The following is a 17,871-nucleotide window of genomic DNA, read 5'->3' as shown; positions in this document are numbered from 1 at the left end:
GTCTGTTTGTTTTCTAGTTTGACTGTATGTTTAGGTGTGTGTGAATAACTAAATAAAAACTTTAATGACAAACTAGATTATTTTTAATTTATTATAATGTTAAATTGAATTATATAAGAACATCTTGTTTTTTGGGCTGGGCTTTTGACAATTTTCTTTTTCTCATTCAAAACCCAATTCACTGAATCTATGACTTTGGGAAAAATCCTGTACATCACCAGTCAGTTGCCCCCCAGTCTGCCGGTAAATGTTATCAAACCTTTCAGGAAATCAACAGGCAAATGTGTAACCAAGCATTCATAAAACTAGAATTTTCTCAGAGGGCTGTGAAGCAAATGAAACTCATTCATTGTTAAATTTGAATACACTTCCCATAAAGACCTTGTAAATAATTTAAATAAATAATTCTCACTTCCAGGTATTAAAAACAACACAACCTTTAGAAGGAATGATACATTTATTTTTTTACATGCACCAAAAATGTTTTTCTTTTTTTTAAATACAAATGTCCTTTTCTGAAAAGTTTTCCTACAACGTAGATGAAAATTACAAATTTTGACATTATTAAAAGTGTTTGTGCACTCAGCTGAAGTGGACTGTACAGGCAACAAAGACCTTCATAAACACTGTACACAATGCAAAAATAAATGCAAATAAGTACAAAATGTGACACTAACTGAACTAGCAGATGTCAGTCAAATCTCTTCACGGTGCAGCTCACAGGCCCATCACAGAGGGAAACACAGCAGCACCTGTTGAAGGAAGGAGAGTGCTTTCAATCCACACACGCTGACTCTGTTTCCCATGAAGCCCTGTTCTTTAAACTCATCATCACGTTATTTACCAGCCTACATCTAATTCACTGGTAAGTCGTACTTTTTGGGCTACCTTGACCATCTCCTGTGTCCGATTCTGGGACTTTCCAGTCCAGCTGGCGGCCTTTTTCGTAGAGTCCCTTCAGGACCTTCCTCACTTCGTCGTTGCCCCCTCCGCGACTCAGCTCCAGGTACTTCCTGTATAGCTGTAGAGCGGTGCGTGCGTCCTCTATGCTGTCGTGGGTTTCGCCCTGGATGTTGAGGTCTGGGAGCCACACAAAGAAAAGAACAATCAGTAATAACTCATCGTATTGGTTCCTATAGATACAGTACAGGCCAAAAGTTTGGACACACCCATTTCATTCAATGCATTTTTCGTTATTTTCATGACTATTTACATTGTAGATTCTCACTGAAGGCATCAAAACTATGAATGAACACATATGGAATTATGTACTTAACAAAAAAAGTGTGAAATAACTGAAAACATGTCTTGTATTTTAGATTCCTCAAAGTAACCACCCTTTGCTTACTAGAGTATAAGACATGTTTTCAGTTATTTCACACTTATTTGTTAAGTACATAATTCCACATGTGTTCATTAATAGTTTTGATGAATTACAATGTCAATAGTCATGAAAATAAAGGAAACGCATTGAATGAGAAGGTGTGTCCAAACTTTTGGCCTGTACTGTACATCTCGACAGTTACACAAGCCTCTCAATCAAAACAATGACAAAAGACGGAGCTATGTGATGTTGTATAGTAGCAGGAATCATGGAAGTTGTTGTTTTCGCCACCATTGCAGTCAGCTTCTCTTGAAAAATGTGACTTTAAACTGTTTTATTTACTTTATTCTGGTCACGCCATTGACAGATCGCCAAATAAAACAGACGTTACCTTGATTGAAATTACAGATTATTCTGGCTTTGAATCATATTTTTGTATAAAAGACATTTTAAGAAAGACAGGTTATATAAATTACGCCTTTCAGCATAGCTTTACAATGCAGAGATTGGAAATGAAATGCTTCAGAGCCAAAACACAAGCACAGATATCAATTTATTCATTTCCTGGTATTAAACATGATATGCTTGTCTTTGAGACATTTGAGATTTGAACCACTGCAAATCAACACAGATATATCGACCAACTGACGCATAAGAGGCAAAACAGTTATGTGGCTTATTTGCTTTGGCCCTGAATATGTGCAGCTGTCAGCTTTATTGTTTTCTCCTTAAAAATCCAATAAAAGATCATTTTGGCCTCTTAGGGGCAGCAGAAACAAACCGTAAACTAAACATTAATAAATCATATTTAAAGTTGATATAGCAAATTTGCCTATTTACACATCCGTGAAGTGTTGAGCAGCTAGCGTACAGTCAGTTTATGGAGCTTTTATCTCTGAAAAAACAGCTTTCTTCTGCAACTGAAAATGGCACTATGAGAGCAATGAGTTTAACAAACAGTGAAGATGCAAGCCGCACAGTTGTAATTCTCTATATGGATCACTTAAAGCGACAAATTAGACATTACACAAGGTCACATGATTAACTTACCTAGAAAGTACCACGCAAGAAATCTCAAAGAAATCATCCTCTTGCGAGGTAAATGGAACAGGTAGACCGTGTCGATGACTTGGTCTTTCAGAACCTTAAAAAGAGCAAAGAGTTAAGTCAATTATGCACTACCATGGACTACACAGTTAACTGTAAACTAAAACGATCCATCCACAAAATATTTCTGAGTTTAGGTTGTGAAATAACATACCAGTAAATTAATGACCCTGAAGTCCTTCTGTAAACCGTGACCAACAAAGCGAACTCCTGTGTCGATGAGGAAGCGCAGCTTCAAGTAAGTGGACTTCAGCGTGGTCAAGTGCTTTGAAGAGATCTTTGCATCCAGGTCTCCTGGTTTGATGCCAGAATATTGGGTCAAATAGTCGACCACCTGGAAGAACAAACAGTCACAAGTGTTGGGGGTCTACACATGCAGCAGTTATTTCACAGGATTACCTTAAAATGAAGTTGGTATATCATTTACAATATGATTAATAAGACATAGACAGAGTAGTATGCCTGCACAAACCTGAGACAGCACTGTTACAGGTTGTCAGTGTCATAATTAGTAACATTTCACCCCAAAAGTGAGCAAGTACTGCGAAAGTTTAAAACAGATGTTTTGGTAGTCTTGCTGCTGGTAAATGCAGCCCTGATTTACTTTCATTTATGTAGATTTTTCATTCACCGTGGAGGCACGCAAAAAAAAACATTTTCTTCAAGGATTCAATTTGTCAAGGGGTGAGTAATTAAGTCATTTTACAGGTGAAGTATTCCTTTAAGTTTGAAAAACCACCGTGCCTCCTCAGGGTTAAAAACTGTTTTTCTGTTTTGTCTTTTTTCACAAGTTGTGATAAAAGTTGCAATCAAATGCACAGTAACTACTCCTGCCTAACCAGACAAACAAGAAACAAGTGATCAAGCAAATGTTTCTATGATGCTCACTTCATGTGCATCAGTAATTCAGGGTTTCTCCTGCTTTTTAAGAGTCAAATTCAAGCACTTTCAAGATACCTAACTAAAACTTTCCAGACTATCAAAGATTTTATCAGCACTCCATGGCTACGATAAATACATTTGCACAAAATAAGGCCTACAGAGTTAATTTTTACCCAGAGTAATCAATGTATATTGTCATTTACCAGCTTTCTATAATAACTTTTTATTTTATATTTTTTAAGATAAGATAATTTAGCACTTTCTAATTTACAGAGTAAGGGATCAACATAGCTTATTTAGCTGTAATGACACGTAAATACAAGAAAAGACAGAAGAGAAAGCCTTCAAATCATTAAAAAAAATAGTTAAAGGTTCTGGTCTGCTCTGCAACAAACAATTTCAAAGAATGAAAGATTTTTGGTAGATTATGACTAAAATCAAGCATTTTTAGGAAGTATATTCAAGTTCAAGCATAATGTAATGTACAGCTAAAAAACTGAAGAAAACTCAGTTCAACCTCTGTGCTCATTTTTGTCTGCCAGCAATGATGTGCTTTCCAAAATTGCTGACCCATAATTTTTCTGCTTGAATTCACTTGTAACAGAACCTGCATGCGTGTGAGTGTATTACAAACACTAACAAAAGGACACGCTGTTTAATGACAATGAAGGCAACATAATAGAGTCAGTGATCGGAAGAAAGTGTCATCTCCACAAAGTGTGTCTTGTTTCCAGAACATTCAACACTTCCTTCCAGGTTATTATTTACTGTAACAAGCGTGCTGTGTTGCAGTCACCTGCTCCTGGGTCGAGATGTAGTCATCGATGAAGGGCACCCCCTCGTTGGGCCCCTGACCCCTCACACAGGTGATCCTGGCCACAGACATCTGACTGGGCTTGATGGTCGACTTGGTGCCGTCGCTGCGAAGCTCTGCCTCTTCCTGCAAACACACACAGAGGAGGGTTATTGCATGTAATGATCCATTGTGGCAGAGTTAAGTTAACAAACAGTGGCATTGGGCAGTCCGTGGCCTAGAGTAGCTATTCTCAACCTTGGGGTCGGGACCCCAATTGGGGTCGCGAGTTGATTTCTGGGGGTCGCCAAATCATTTTCAGCTCTGTCTCCACTGTGTTAAAGTGTTCATGTGTTAATGTGTTTTTGGTCACTTAATGTCTTTTTTTGGCCATTTTGTGGGTTTTTTGGTCATTTTGTTTCATTTTTGGTAATTTTGTGTCTTTTCTGGTCATTTTGTGTCTTTTTTTGGTCATTTTGTGTCTTTTTTGATCATTTTGTGGACAATTTATGTCTTTTTAGGTCATTTTCTGTCTTTTCTGGTCATTTTCTGTCTTTTTTGGTCATTTTCTGTCTTTTTTGGGTGATCTGAACTGTGCCTGTGCCCTGGGTGCAGTAATGTGCTGCCCACTGCTCCTTGCATGGTGTGTTCACTTGTGTGTAAAAAAAGGATGGGTTAAATGCAGAGGTTGAATTTCCCCATTGTGTGATTAATAAAAGTAATTAATCTGTGACGCTTTATAATAAGGTCAAAGTAATAAGGCATTGTTCTGGCTTTAGATCCGGTAGTTGCAAAAAGCATAGTTAACTTATAGTTAACTTATAATAGATGAGAAATAAAGTAATATTTTAATATCAATAAGCAAACAAAATAAGATTAATAAAGGCATAGCAAAGACATAATGGGTGGGTCATGGGTGTTTGTAATGCCATTATTAACACTTATATAAGCTTATAAACACACAATAATGTTAATAAGCATCTTGTAAGGACCTGAATATAAAGCGTTACCAATTAATCTAATTTTATAATCCAGACTCACCTGGTTGAGCGTGACAAACTCAGCATCCAGCCCCACCAAATCACCGGCCTGCGGCATCTCGCTGACCATGAGGGGAATGAAAGTGGCGTGACTCTTCCTCTGCTTCCGAGCCAACGAGGCCTCCGTCAGCAGCACGCTGGCATCTATGGGATTTTTTACTGAGACAAACAGCAAAGCATGAGTGGGTAAATGAAAAAATGCAAACCTACGAGTAAAATATCCAGATGTAATGTCCTAAAACTTACTGCGGAGGTCGTATTTGGTGTGGTAGTTCCTCTTGGCGTAATACAGAATGCCTGGCACTTTCCAGCTCACGTCAAACTGTGCAGCTTCAGTCTTTGACAAACAAAATCAATCTTACATGACTGAAAACATTTAATTATCATTAATTAACCCATAAGAACCCACGGTGACACACATGTAACAAACACTTTAAATGTTCTATAATCTCCCATATTAACCCATTAAATCCCTTAGCAAGACTGTTTGACTGTGACAAGAAGTGACTTCTCCAAAATATGGGTGTGACTGGAAACAGAAATGTGAAAAAGTAGCTAATTTCAAAAAGCTTATTTTTTGTTACTAAGCTAAGTTTAAACCCATTTAACAATTCTAATCTGTTAATGTCCTGTATTGCATTGAACCTGTTTTGACCATATTTCCTGAACAAATTAATATAAAACAAGTAACAGATAGCTGTGAGGTATACATCAGAAAAAAAGCAAATGTGTGCTTCTGTAAGCAGAAAAGGTGTCTAGTTTATTTATTTTAAAATAAGAAATATCATAAACATAAATTCCATAAACTCCCAATGTAACGTTTATGTCACATCACAGATCTTTGACTTTTTATTTTTTTTTATTTTCTTAAAACCATCATAAATGTGTTCTATGTGATCCACTTGGTCTGTTGTATATCCCCCATAATTTTCCTTCAAGGATAAATAGGTCTGGGCTCTTATGGGTTAAATCCAATATTTACCTTGTCAATTGGCTCGATTAAGAAATCATTGAAGAGGTACCACTGCTGATGTGTGACTCCCTGAAACAAAAACAGATTTGATGTGACCCAGAAGAAAACATTAACTACACTCTGCATTAGTCTCTCTCTGCATTTTCAAATCAAAGCTTGACTAACCTCTTTTCTTTGATGGTAGGTTTCTCCTACTTTGATGTGTGCGACCAAGTTTCCACCTGTGCGAGCGTCCAGGACGTGAGGCACCGTGACCACCAAGTCGTAGATAGAAGCTCCCTCCGCTTCTTCAGCTGCACTTAACTGCCCGAAGACGATGCAACAATTCGTAATTGAAGGTAAATCTTTACAAAGAATCTAAGCCAGCATTTTAATCTAGACATTTGAAATATCTTCACCTCCTCTCCTTCGGGCCAGTTGCTTATCTCCAGTCCCTGACTTTTGCTGATGGACATCTTGAGAGTCAGAGGGATCCAGACGTGTCGCAGGTCCTCCGCCTTCGTGTCAAAGGTGAAGCCCTCCATGTTGCATATGTCCTCCCCGCTACATGTCGTGCACAGTGAGGTGAAAGTGAAGTTTCAAGTGAAGTTGAGAAACATTCATCTGTTACAAATGTAATTTGTAGAGCTGAAAATGTCTGATGTGATCAATTAGTTGATAGTCAGAAAATAAAAAATGGAAACTAAATTGACTGATTGTTCCAGCTTTATTCTCAAATGCTGCGCTTACCTTTCTTATATAATTTTTCTGATGTTTTATTGACTATACAATTCATTGATTAATCAAAAAAACCTTAATCAATAATGGAAATAACCCTGTATATTTGATATTGAGAGGGGATCTTACTCTAAGCACCACTCTGTGGGCATGGGTGGGGGTTCCTTTGGTTTTGCAGGTTCGTTTGCCTCTTTTTGCATGGCCTTATTGAAGGCGTACTGTGGAGGAAAAATAAAATAAAAAACAATCACACACACATTTAACTAACGCCGGACTAATCATGATTTGAAGCTGGGTTGGACAGTTTTTAGGTGTCTCTGGGTAGAAACGATATAATGACTTATCAGGATATTGTAATTCAAGTGGTAAAAAAATGCCGCTCCTCTTGGCTCGGTTTTCAGGCTTTAGAAAACCTAACATGTGATGGGAGACCTTGGCCAAACTCAGGTAATTTAAGAGGAGTTTAAGTTGGTCCACAATTGGCCACAACTGCCTAAACTGCAAAGCAAGCCAAAAAAAGAATGGAGAGGGTAGGAGGAGGGCTGTATCTTACAATTTCAGAAAACTGCCTGCACCAGCTTTTTTGTTAAAAGTGAATTTCAGGATGTGAATTAAACTAAAGTTACATAAATGAATTTACCTCTGCCTGAACTTTCCAGAATTCAGCCTCTTTAGCGCTGTTCACCTCACAGTTGATGACCAGAACATCTGGAAGACATCGAATATTGCGTGTCTGCACCTACAGCAGCACACAGAAACACGCTCATTATGCAGAATAGGGTAGAAATCAGACCAGAAATATATTCTATGTTAATATGAGCTGCTGATGTGAATGCTGGACGGGAGCTGTAACTCACTGTGGGTTGATACTTCTCACAGTTTTCACACCACGCTTGAGTGCTCTGCTCCAGACAGATGCTTTTCTTCAAGATCTCAGCAAAGTCGTATTCCTTTATTATTTTTTCTGACGAGTGAAAGAAAATTTGATCTTTTATCTGCCCCAAATTATTCTCTTTTAGGGTCAGCACTTCAATGTGAACCTTAAACTCACCTTGGGAGTTCTGTTCAGGGTAATGCATGGTGAACAGCAGCGTGAGGGAGGAGCGGACCGTTTCCTTGCCACAGCGACACAAGCTGCTGTTCTCAACTTCACATCCAAACAGTTTTCCAATGGCAGAATCACCAGAGGAACCCAGAGTGCTGTAGAGATGCATCATCAACACAACAAAAATAAAATAACATATTTCCTAACAGGTTTCTGCAAAAGCTTTGTGACTAGAATACTTTCAGACTTTCAGACGTGTCAACAGCTTTTTTATCCCGGTCGGCTGCTCTGACCTGCTGCTGGCTCCCCTGTAGGCCTGCGGGCCCTCCTGCTCCTGCGTCTCCTGATGGAGCTGGGTCAGGATGAAGCGGTTCCAGCTCTGGATCAAGCGGCCGAGTCTGGCTTTTCCTGTTTGCTCGTCTGAGTCTGCGAGGATCAGCCCGAGTGCTGAGGCTTCGGGGATGGTTCGAAAAGCTCGGAGGAAGTTACTGGCCTTGAGTAGAAGAGAAAGAAGAGATTGGATTGGAAAATCTACACAGGAGACAATGGACCTCATGCATGAATCTTGCATACATACAGATTTGATCTTAAATTGTATGTAAGAACAAGTATACTGCTGGAGATGGCTGGCTGATTGTTAAATTGTTTTTTTTTTCACAAGTCTGTAATATTATTATCTTTTAACATAAATCCAACTTCTAATTTAGATGGTAACAAGAAACTGACTTGCAAAACTGACAAATTACTCAATATACTTTAAGGCTGATGGCAACAACTGGAAACTGGAAAACACAACTGGAACTTTTTTTACAAACCGATTCGATTTGAATTGATACAGTGTAAGAATGATACGATTTTTTTTTAATTCGATGGTTAATATTTGTTGTAAAAGTTTAATATTTTATTTATCTTCGGATTCGCCATGGAGTTAAAATCTGTTTTATTATGGGTCTGAACAACAAAAAGACCACAAACATCTTTCGACATTTATAATAAATTAAAAGAAAAGTTGTTCTACAAGCTTTTTTTGTCATTACCATTCAGTCCCACGTGAGGCTGATCATTCCTGAGGTTCCGTTTGATACGAGTGACATCATTTACATTTTCCCTTTATCATCTAACCTAATAAAATATTGGCTGGTGTTCAGCGGACACAATCATGTTCTGGGATATTAAATAATGAATTGATCACCAGGATAGTCTATATACAGATGCAAATAATAGGCTAATAAATAAATAACACAATATAAAGGCATTCCCGTGTCTCTGAGCAGGAAACAGTTCACATATAAATACAGAATGCAGGTTGTTATTCATGTACAGTTGTTTGTTAAACATAAAAAACACATTATTATTAGTGCATGTCTACAGCTGATCCAGCTGTGATCTGCTGCCGCTGTCATTAGAAACTGACGTCGATTCACGTGACGCTTCAGAGGGAAGGACGTCTCATGTCTCTTAAAACATTTCGTAACTGACGTGAAGTGAATGCCGCAAGTGAGGGAAGTGGGGATGCAAAATAAGAGACTTGTGAAGCCGCCAACCGATTCAAAGTCTCACGATACCTGATCCATAACTCTAAAACCGATTATCCCAGGAATTCATGGCCAATTTGTACCGATTGAGGAGGCTGCTACCGACGCAGCTGTACCTCTCACTTGTTAAACTAAATATCTGGTTGCATCGGTTTATCGCTCACAACCCTAGTATGCTCCCATCCCACCTGGCTAGCTGACGAAATGAGAGCGGATGGTTTCATTGGGCATGTCAACAGACTTATCATTGAAACCCAAGATCGACTCATTTCCCCTATTTACATTTAAGTTTCTTTCTTAAGTTCCTTTTTAACTATACATAGATGTGTCCCCTTTCCTCTTTCATTTCCTTCTTCTTTTGCCTGGGTGTAGCATAACCTGTCAAATGTCAGTGTCTTGTTGATTTGTGGTATGCATACATCATCTGCGGGTTTATTGGGGTGCTTGCTTAGCATATTACAGACTTCCTGGCATGCACATCCTAAATAAGATCAAATACAATTCATCAGCATACTCAGTCAAGTAACAATTAACTTGGCTGTCAAAGCACTTTTCGTGAATCCCATGTAGGATTTTCTTTTTTTTCTCTTAAAATAAATATGACAAAAATAAATAAAAAACATTCATGCATGAGCTCCAAAGTGCAGTTGTAACACCATGTGGATTAGGGATCAACTTACTGTTATTCAGAGAAACAATCACAAATATCTACCTGACATGGATCTCCGCGTGACAAATCCAACATGTGGAAGAGGAAGCCGAGTTCACAGGCCAAACAAAACTCCTTCTGGCATAAATGATTCTGAACGAGACATCGAATTGGCTCCAGGAAATATAATACCTAAAATAAACAGGAATACAACAATCCTGCATGGGTAAAATGAAACATCAACTTTGATATAATACTAAACCTTGCTTGTTTCTTACCTGGATCATGCAGTTGCAGTAGGCGTTGGGGATGTGAGGCTCCAGACCAGCAAACAAGGTTCTGTTGTAATGTTTGAAGTCAAAGTCCTCCAGTCCAAGTTTAGAGTATTTAATTGTGACCTGATGCAGCACAAAGATCACAACATATTTTCATACACAGCAACAGCAAAGAAATGATGCAAAATACATCGAAATACATATATAAACTGTCCTTTTATATGAAAGTCATAATGAAATAAATCCAACCTTTCTGTACTTTTTGGGCACCATGTAGAGATGTGGCTCTTCATCACGTCCAATTGGTGATTCAGGGACCTGGTTGTAATTGTCATAATCGAGCTCTACATCTTTTACTTTGTAAGGAACCTGAAACAAAGACAGAAAGTAGATTTTAGATTGTTGAAATCTGTGATTGAAAGTGACGCTGGACACCGCAAAAAAAAGTTTGTTTTCCAAAACTGAATATAACGGAAATGACACAAAGCTAAGGCTGGAAAATATGTGTTTTCATGTGTTTAACTACTTATTGCTTTGACTGTATCTTTGTTTAAAAAAGGCTGTTGTTAAGTAGTGTAAGATCTACAGTACAGGCCAAAAGTTTGGACACACACCTACTCATTCAATGCGTTTTTCTTTATTTTCATGACTATTTACATTGTAGATTCTCACTGAAGGCATCAAAACTATGAATGAACACATGTGGAATTATGTACTTAACAACAAAAGTGTGAAATAACTGAAAACATGTCTTGTATTTTAGATTCCTCAAAGTAGCCACCCTTTGCTTACTAGAATATAAGACATGTTTTCAGTTATTTCACACTTTTTTGTTAAGTACATAATTCCACATGTGTTCATTAATAGTTTTGATGAATCACAATGTCAATAGTCATGAAAATAAAGGAAACACATTGAATGAGAAGGCGTGTCCAAACTTTTGGCCTATACTGTATATTGTATGTTTTCGACATGCCTGGTTCCGAGGGCGGGTACGAGGATTTGCCGCGTAACCGATGAACCCAACAGTTTTCATTGTGCGTAGGATTTCAGGGTCCACAGGAGGAGCTCGTCTGTTGGAAAGAACAGTGTTTTTAGAGGAAAAATGTTAACAAATGGGAGCAGTTAAAATAAATCAGAAATGCATAAGACATAAAATTCAACAGCACCACTAATCTCTATAAACAGATATCTGTATAAAAGCAGAATTTGCAGTAACTGAACAGGATTTTTGTATTGGAAGACTGATTTTGGACTACATTGTTTTTTCTATTGGAAGTGCATCTTGACGCAACAACTGTGAAGATATAAATAATCAAATAAAATAACACCACAACATACATAAACATTAATTGAATGAATAAATAGATGGATTTAATATAATGGTAGGGAAACTCTGTCACTTCCACAACTGCAGGGAGGAAAAATAAATAAGTTCCACGTTCTGACGAAATATTTTCATTGTGCGCAACATCAGAGTTTGAAATTTTGTGTCATTTTTGTAAAGTTGCACCACAAGTTACAAAATTAAGCTTTATTTCTGCTATGGTAGACGATTCCCATGAAAAGAACAAAACAATGACTTTGTCCGTCTGTCAATACTTTCCAACTTCCTTATCTTGCACTCACTCCCAGGCCCCTTGGTTCCCACTGAAGACGTAAAGCTTCACAAATATTAGTTCCAGTTTTAACAAAGGCTCAATAATTTCCTCAAACAGTATTGTGTATTGGCTGGGAACAATTTTTAACTGCTGATTTATTGCACTGGTAAGAATTTCCAAGTATGTGGCATTGAAAGATAAACTATAGTGTGCTTAAATTAAAGGAACAACCAGTGAAACAGTGTGGCTCATTGATGTGTTTTTTAAAAGTTTGCGGATAATAATGGAGTTTTGCGACACAGGAATTAACTAGATAATCTCTGGATGTACAGATTTCAGCTTTCATGTAGTGCTGACATTACCAGTCATACAAAATCGGACATAAAAGTTCTTGTTGCTGTGTTACCTGGGGCTGGGTGTAGCCAGTGCAGTGGACCAGTCCGACAGCAGCTGCTCTGTGCTGGTAAGCGGCATGGGGATGAGTGAGAGGGGCAGCAGGTCGTGATTCCAGTCCAGCTGAGGCAGCGTGTCCACCAGGCACGGCAGAGCAAACTCGGTCTCCCGGGAGTAGTCGTTAAATGAAACCTCTGGAGCGTCAGACCACAGGTGCACACATCCCCCAGAGTCCCCGAAGGCCAAGGCTTGTTTGCTGGACGATACGTCAAAACTCATGAGCAGCTGGCCGACGGTGTTGACGTGGAAAATGTCCGCCATGTTGGCGAGACCGGTGGGCTCACAGAACTGGCACTGACCTGGACAAAGAAACATGAGGTCAAAGTTATATGTGTAAGAGTAAGGTTGAAACAGTTACTATATGGTTCACACTAAGGACTTTTAAGGCACCGAAAGCAATACTTTTCAGACTCTCAAAGCCTTTATCATCACACCTAAATTGTCACTATAAATGCAATTACACAAAAAAGAATTTTACAGAACAATATACACAGTTTTTTATTTTATTATTTTCTATTTATTTTTTAGAGCTCCATAATAATTTTGATTGGATGATCGATGGTATGTTTTAATCATTTGATTATTTAAAGAATAATTACATGAGTGACTCTGTAGATGAAAACACCAAATTATGTTAGAAATCAAGTTTTTTTTCAAGGAGAATTCCTCACCATGAAAACATATTAGTAAAATTAAGCATTTTCCAAACTTTTATACTGGAACATGAAGCCTGCACAATAATTTAAAAGTACCACTATTTATGAACTGACTGTGATGGTAACATACAAATCCTGGTGATTATAATGAAAAGCTTTGGACAAATTTATTGACCAAACTCTCTGTTGTTACCCGTCTGTGAGATGATCGCCAGGCGTGACGTGTAGGTTGGAATGAAGCGCAAGAAGAGCGGGTCAACGTGCACCTGGAGTGGCGTTACAGCTCGCATCATACGGAGGTCATACACCATGAGGAATCGGTCGCATGCCAGTCCATTCATCCCTCGGCTGGAGAACCCGCATGCAGCCAGAAGATTTCCATGAACGTCAAAGTCTGAGAGACTGCCAGAGAACGCATCAAACTCGTGCTCCGTCTTAAAGCTACGCAGGTCCCGAAGAGTTATCTGTGGATGTTAGAGGTTGGATGTTAGTTTGGTGTAAACCAGAAAAGCCTCTTCAACAAACTGATTTGATCAAGTCGTCCTTACCTTGCCAGAAGTGTGTCCACAGTAGAAGTAACGACCAGTTTGGCGCATTATTGCCAGTCCCGGTGTCTCAACAGTAAACTGCCAAGTGAACATGAGAAGAAAGCAAATGGTTAATCACCTGCTTTAAGTATGTTATCTACCCAATACATGTGAAATTATGTTGTGATCTTGGGCTGCATGATTGTGGCAAAAATTAGAATAACGATTATATTGTTCAATGATGAGATCACGATCATTTCTCACTGACTTTGGGAACATCATGTATTTATTTAACTTTTTTTTAAAGTGGATTTTCTTGAACTTTAAATATAATACAAGTGAAAAACAAAAATGAAAATGACATTTTAAAAAAAAACCTACAAAAAAATATCTTCAACATATTCCAGTCAGTACTCTGACTGTAAAGAATGTAGTGCACTGAACTGATAACACAAGACAAAACATGAGCATCATTCTGAAACTGAATGCAGCACAACAATAGTTTTATCTTGATTGTCTTGTTTTTAATAATCGCTGGAAGCCCAAATTAATTAAATTTAACGTAATTGAAAATAAAAGGCATTTAATCATCCAGTTGTATTGTGATCCTGTGCTGCATGAATAGATAGTTGGGAATGTTGTCTCACCCTTTGAGTTTCTTGAACAGTATTCAAGTCAACTTCAACCGCATAGTTTTGCAGTCCACCCATGAGCAAGGTGTTGTTATCGGTCATGAGGAGACTGTGCATGTCAGCTCCTTCCTCCATCCTGGAATGTACACATACATTATCAATTATCATAAACTTGCAGTTGGTCTACAATCAACCTCAGCACAAGGACATTAGTGACACTTACGGGTAGTCAAACATGACAAGGCCCCCACGAGTGTGGCATTTAAGGTTACACTTGGAAAGGAACAGCACACCGGTTTCCAAACTTTGAATGTGTCGAATGTCATCTGCTGCATGTACTTGGAAAGAGGAATAGCGGCCCATTGTTGGTCCAAAGAACGAGGTTACATGACCCTAAAGAGAAGATGAATCAGTTTTGTTGCCAAGGGATACATACATACATACAAGGAATTCACTGTGGTATATCTAAACCGCAGAAACAATATGTGAAAATATGATGTTATCTAAATGAGTGAAGGAGCTGTGCAAACTTTCCAAGAGTGTGCAAATGTAAGACAGGAATGTGCAAGTTGACAGAATTAATATTTGCAATGTACATTACATTAATGTAAGGTGTAGAGGATGGAGGGAGTGTCAGTAGGATTTTTTTCGCCTTGTTGATGAGGCCAGTTGCAGAGAATAAGAAGGAATTACATGGCTGCAAAGTATTTCTGCTTTTTTATTAAAGTGGAAACAGCCTGTATGTATTGGCAACAATATGTACTCCATTATAATCATATGATATCTTACTCTGTGGTTTCCCATCCAGAGTATTTCTTCCTGGAGGTCAAAATGCGTTGCAGTGACCGGGATGCCAACTTCAGAAACTGCACTGTGCAGCTCTGAAAACATCCCCTCCATCAGGTGCACAGGCTCGGGCCCGGTCACGGCCAGCCCCTCCGGGTCGAGCTCAACACCCTGCATTAGGCTGGGGTTGAGGTGGGGGTCCATGGAGGGCTCCATCCCCGCGTCCAGAGTCCCGTGAAGGCTGGGTGGGTACTCGCCCATCCCAGCGTCGAGACCGTCAAAGTTCATCATGAGTACAGTTAAATCAACCTGTAGTGGAATGACAACTTCAGTAAACAACAACACCGATCTAGCTTTTAAATACATTGATTTTTCTTAATTCAAGGTTCATACACTTTTTGAGTAGTCTAATTCAAGCACTTTTCAAGGACTTTCAAGGTCCATTTTCAAGCTTTTCCAGGACCTTATAAGGTTTGTAAATTGCATGTTTTAGATGAGTACTTACATGCTAAAAGGGGTAATTTCACTCAACCATACCGACAGCGATGGTTTTACACTTTTAACAACCAAAAGTACAGTTTGCTAATCTCAATATTCAATTTATTATTTTTTTCATTGAACATGTGATTATCTATAGTCAGATTGCAAGAGAAATACAGTAAGAATGTCAAGCATTTTCAAGCACATTATCCAAAATCCACGCACTTTTCAAACTTTGAACATACAACATTAATTAATGTAAGCATTTTCAAGGATTTCAAGCATCCGTATGAACCCTGTTAATTGATTTTAACAAACCAAACTGTCCATATGTTCAGGTTGCCTTTAATGCTAGCGTTGGCTAGCTAACTTATAGCTAAGTGCTAGCAAAAGCCTCCAAAGCTAAAGTTTTAGTGTTAATCACGGAAATGTGTTTTTAATGCTAAAATAAAGCTTTATCACTCACATTAATAGTGTTTTTTAATCATTATTGGTAGTTGATCAGCTAGTTGCCGTGAACGGTGGACTTAGCTAGTCTAGCTAATGTTAGCATGAACAGACACTTGCGGCTGCACGTTTTATCAGTTTCTATCCCCAAAACATCCGCATTACTGAAGACTGAGCGCTTCAACACTACTTAAAGACTTTAAATATCACTATAAAGTTTACACTGACCTCTTTTTGTAACGCGATTTCCCGCACAGGAGCCCATGCTCACTTCATTCACAACAATAACACAAATTTAAAAAAAACCCAAACACTTCCGGAGCAAAGAGGCGAATAAACGTTCAAGAGCTCCAGTGTTTGTGAGCGTACCAAGTAGATTAAATTAAATGCTATTTAGTAGATTTCTTATACTTTATCATTTTCATGATATGATCATATACTATATCGTCACCCTGTTTAAATAATTGCCTAACTCATTTTTTCAAATTTTGGAAAAATTTTGGAAACACAATAAACTTCACCAAATGTGTAACATACAGTGGTGGAATGTAACAAAGTACATTTACTCAAGTACTATACTTAAGTACAATTTTGAGATATTTGTACTTTACTTGAGTATTTCTATTTTATGTTACTTTATACTTCTACTTCACTACATTTTGAGGCAAATATTGTACTTTTTACTCCACTATATTTAGCTGCCAGTTTTAGTTACTTTTCAGTTCAAGATTTAACATAAAAACATGATTAATATGAAATGTTTGCTAACATGTTAACATGTTTTAAATTGAACATCATGCGAGTATATTAAGTAGTAAAAATGAGCCCTACCTTGGGAAAATTAAAGCGGTCCGTACATAAATGCATCAAAAATAATAATCCAACAATATATTTTTATAATATATAAAACAATCCAAGTGGGGTCATTCTGCATAAGAAGTACTTTTACTTTTGATACTTTAAGTACATTTTGATGCTGATACTTCTGTACTTTTACTTCAGTAAGTTTTGAATGCAGGACTTTTACTTGTAGTGGAGTAATTTCACAATGTTGTATCAGTACTTTTACTTAAGTAAGGGATCTGAATACTTTTTCCACCACTGGTAACATATGACATTTATTGATCATTTCACTCAAAAAGGATTTAACAAAAAGGATGGCTATTGGCATAGTAATAACACTGTGTGTAAATTATGTAACTTAAGAGAAAAAAATGACTTAGGCAATTTTTTGAACATGCCTTTGTGACTTAAGCAAGATATGGTAACACTTTATTTTAAAGGTGTCTACATGAGTCACACAAGCCTGTCAGAAACATGACATGATAAGTATCATGAGCATTAATGTTACTTCAAAGTGTCGATGACACATCCCATGCCATGTTTATCACTCTTATGTAGAAACCTTCAAAATAAAGTGTGACCATATCTTGCTTGAGTCACAAAGGCATGTTCAAATGTTTTTATTTTGATTTAGGCATAATAAATCTGCTTAAGTCGCACACTTGACATAGGCCATTATCTTAAAGGGGTAAAATCACATAATCTGATCACCTGAGGATGTAGGAGATTTTACCATACATGGCCGGCGTCATGAGGAGAGGATTTAGGCAAAAAAAAAAAAAAATTTGACAAAAAATGACTTTATTTGTACAATAATGACGATTATTTTAATAGTGTGACTTTATTTCGACTGCACCAAATTTTCAGGGGGAAATATTATTACTCTGCAGCGTTTAATCACAAAGTAACTCACAATATTATGCTACAATCATGTTACTGTCGTTGACATGATGAAGATAAATATAAGTAACTAATTGTATTTTTTATTGGTAATTAGTTTATATTTTTGGGCAAGGATATGTATATCAGTACTTTATTAATATGTCAGAATAAGTATATATTTATGTCAGGAATAAAAGACAGAAATAAAAGACAATAACTATTAT

General features: G+C 37.7%; 1 protein-coding gene across 2 annotated transcripts; it reads right to left on the bottom strand.

The window, feature by feature from the left end:
* Positions 1-438: 438 nt before the first annotated feature.
* On the bottom strand, positions 439-16,229 carry pan2 (poly(A) specific ribonuclease subunit PAN2). 2 transcript variants are annotated; one of them, XM_059333971.1, is made up of 26 exons: positions 16,151-16,229; positions 14,999-15,304; positions 14,433-14,602; positions 14,225-14,345; positions 13,599-13,676; positions 13,244-13,514; positions 12,348-12,693; positions 11,317-11,413; positions 10,590-10,709; positions 10,344-10,463; positions 10,129-10,257; positions 8,175-8,374; positions 7,888-8,036; positions 7,694-7,800; positions 7,477-7,575; positions 6,966-7,054; positions 6,518-6,662; positions 6,285-6,422; positions 6,129-6,188; positions 5,393-5,483; positions 5,148-5,305; positions 4,110-4,253; positions 2,586-2,765; positions 2,375-2,468; positions 877-1,080; positions 439-752 (listed from the first exon to the last, which is right to left on the bottom strand). In XM_059333971.1, the coding sequence occupies exons 2-26, from the start codon at positions 15,284-15,286 to the stop codon at positions 718-720; spliced, it is 3,633 nt and encodes a 1,210-aa protein (XP_059189954.1). In that variant the 5' UTR covers positions 15,287-15,304; positions 16,151-16,229; the 3' UTR covers positions 439-717. The 2 variants fall into 2 exon arrangements, with proteins under 2 accessions (XP_059189954.1, XP_059189955.1); XM_059333972.1 differs by having other exon boundaries at positions 889-1,080.
* Positions 16,230-17,871: the final 1,642 nt, after the last annotated feature.

The sequence above is a fragment of the Centropristis striata genome, chromosome 5 (genome assembly GCF_030273125.1).
Source record: "Centropristis striata isolate RG_2023a ecotype Rhode Island chromosome 5, C.striata_1.0, whole genome shotgun sequence".
NCBI lineage: Eukaryota > Metazoa > Chordata > Actinopteri > Perciformes > Serranidae > Centropristis > Centropristis striata.
The sequence above is the reverse complement of the archived record's forward strand: the minus strand, read 5'-3'. Positions and strand labels throughout refer to the sequence as shown.

What these genes read in the sequence shown, in the direction of transcription:
- pan2 (XM_059333971.1), bottom strand. Translation starts at nt 15,286, where the DNA reads ATGATGAACTTTGACGGTCTCGACGCTGGGATGGGCGAGTACCCACCC. An exon ending in GTACCCGCCCTCGGAACCAG is followed by an intron (nt 10,710 to 11,316) that starts GCATGTCGAAAA and finishes TCTTTGTTTCAG; the next exon opens with GTTCCTTACAAAGTAAAAGA. An exon ending in CACGCGGAGATCCATGTCAG is followed by an intron (nt 8,375 to 10,128) that starts GTAGATATTTGT and finishes CTTCTACTCAAG; the next exon opens with GCCAGTAACTTCCTCCGAGC.